The 2,152-nt window shown below is 63.0% G+C and overlaps 1 protein-coding gene across 1 annotated transcript in view; it reads right to left on the minus strand.

Annotated features, from left to right (window-relative positions):
• CAPN15 (calpain 15) overlaps window positions 1-2,152 on the minus strand; it is a 41,170-nt gene that overhangs the window by 401 nt on the left and 38,617 nt on the right. Inside the window, 1 exon segment of the mRNA XM_031060428.1 lies at window positions 9-247. Coding sequence (XP_030916288.1) covers window positions 9-247 — 239 coding nt within the window.

Below are 2,152 nucleotides of genomic sequence, written 5' to 3' on the forward strand. Positions count from 1 at the left end.
CCCCGCGCCAGGCGGCCCCGCCGCCGGACACGGGCACGGCCGGAGCAGGAGCAGGGGCGCTGCCCTGCGAGCTGCGAGGAGCGAGCAGCTCCGGCATTCCCAGCCCGGGCACGGTGCCGGGCATGCAGCGGGCACGGCCACGGCGCCGCCCGGCACGGAACGGGTGGGGAAACTGAGGCACGAGCGGGAGAGCATGCAGGCGGATGGTGGGTGCCCTCTCCCGGCCGCGGCACAGCCCTGCTCGGCCCTGCGAGAGAACGCCGCTCATTTTATGGGAATTTCTGGATTTTGCTTTTGTTTTGCTTTATTTCCGCCCCTCTCTGTGCTCCCACACCCCCAAGTGCAGGAAAACTTCCAATTCCTCTTTTATTGGTGCTCAACTCTCCCTCCAGCACCGACTGTCACTGCTCCACGGAAATGCCTTAAAACCCATTGCTTTGACCCCCAAACCAGCCCACTCATCCCTTTTGTCTCTTCCACAGGAAAACCAAACAGCTTCAGTGAAAAACAAAACTTTATTTGGTCCATTAGAACCTGAGTTTGAAAACCACCCATGGATAATTCATATCATACAGGGATTACTGATCTGATTTACAATTGATAAAATATCCTATGATTTTGAAGAGCTGGACAGTATTTACAGGGTTAAAAATATTCACAGCTCAGAAAGACAGAGAGAGGAAGAAAAAAAGTGAAGGACAAATCATCCCAAGGAGGAAGGAGCTGGGAAGAGAGAAAACAGATCAACAAACAGAAATACAGACAGAGCTTGGCTCAGCAGCCCCAGCTGGGGGGGCTGGAGGGTGCCAGGGCAGCCCACCCCCCCTGCCACCCCAATCCCCGAGGGACACAGAGGGGCACACCCTGCACCCCCTGCCCAGTCCAGCTGCTGGTGCAGGGTTTGGGGTGCAGGATTTGGGGTGCAGGATCCCCCAGCACGGCCCCTGCCACCACAGGGCCCAGCATTGCCCATCAGCCCCCCTCAGCTGTAAGTCCACACAGCTCAGGAAGGAGACAGTACACAGGGGAACCCGCAACCCACACACACACACACACACACACACACACACGTCAAGTCAGACAAGTCAGAGAGCCACAAAGCCCTGAAAACGTGGGGTGCAGCTCCCCCAGGATCAGCCCCCACCTTGGAGCACCCACAGCGCCAGCAGCACCCCGAGGTGCAGCCTCTGCCTTGTGCTCACTGCCTCCCACAGCACTCGGGCTCTGGAGGAGGGGGCTCTCTGCTTCCCCCCCAAAGCCAGCCCCTCCCCGGCACACGGACTCGGGGTAACTCCAGGGAGCTGCTCCCTGGCCCCGGGTCGGTACCGGCTGCCCAGCCTCCCTCCATGGGGCACGGGGGGGACCCAGGGGGCAGCGCCAGGGGCTGAGCCCAGCTCGGGCCATGGCTTCTCTCCAGGCATTGCTCCCACGGCCGCCTTTGCATAGTAACACTTGTGTGACAGGGAGAGGGGCCCCGGGCCACAGCCCCCGCCTGCAGCACCCCAGGGCCCTGCTCCCCACCCGGAGCCGAGCAGGAGGTGGTGAAACCTCTGAGTTTCACCCCAATTACAGCACAGTCCCCTCAGCAGCAGCTTTCTGCAACAACCCTGTGCCCTCTCCCCACCAGCCCCAGCACCCAGGATGGGTGGGGGGTCCCTGGCATGGGTGGCACCATGGCAGCGTGACCCTGGCACCCCCCAGCCCAGCTTCAGCACCACACTGGTCCCGGCAGCAGACAAAGGGGGCAACAAGACAGAGGGAAGGGCCCAGGGACAGACGGAGGGTCACACAGACGGACAGACATCAGAGGTATATTCTTCTTTGTGCAGCGCCAGTGCCCTGGTGCCACGGGAAGGGGCAGAGTCCTGAGCGTGGTGCCTGGGAAGGGTCTTGACAGCAACCTCCAGCCCCTCCCTGTCCCACAGTCCCCGGGGCGGGCAGAGGGCACCGGGCCCAGCGCAGGAACGGGGCAGGTGGGATCCTGAGATGGCCCCGTGCCCCCAGCTGCTCCTCCTAAAGTGCCTGGGGGTGGCGGTGCCAGGGCGGCGGCGCCAGGGCGGTGGGCAGGGCAGGTGCTGGCCCTGAGAGCTCGCCCCGGCCCCGCGGCGCGGGGCAAAGCGCTGGGGGTGCCACTCCAGCTCTGCCCCACAGC

This window comes from Geospiza fortis, unplaced genomic scaffold (assembly GCF_000277835.1).
Source record: "Geospiza fortis unplaced genomic scaffold, GeoFor_1.0 scaffold114, whole genome shotgun sequence".
Classification (NCBI taxonomy): Eukaryota; Metazoa; Chordata; class Aves; order Passeriformes; family Thraupidae; genus Geospiza; species Geospiza fortis.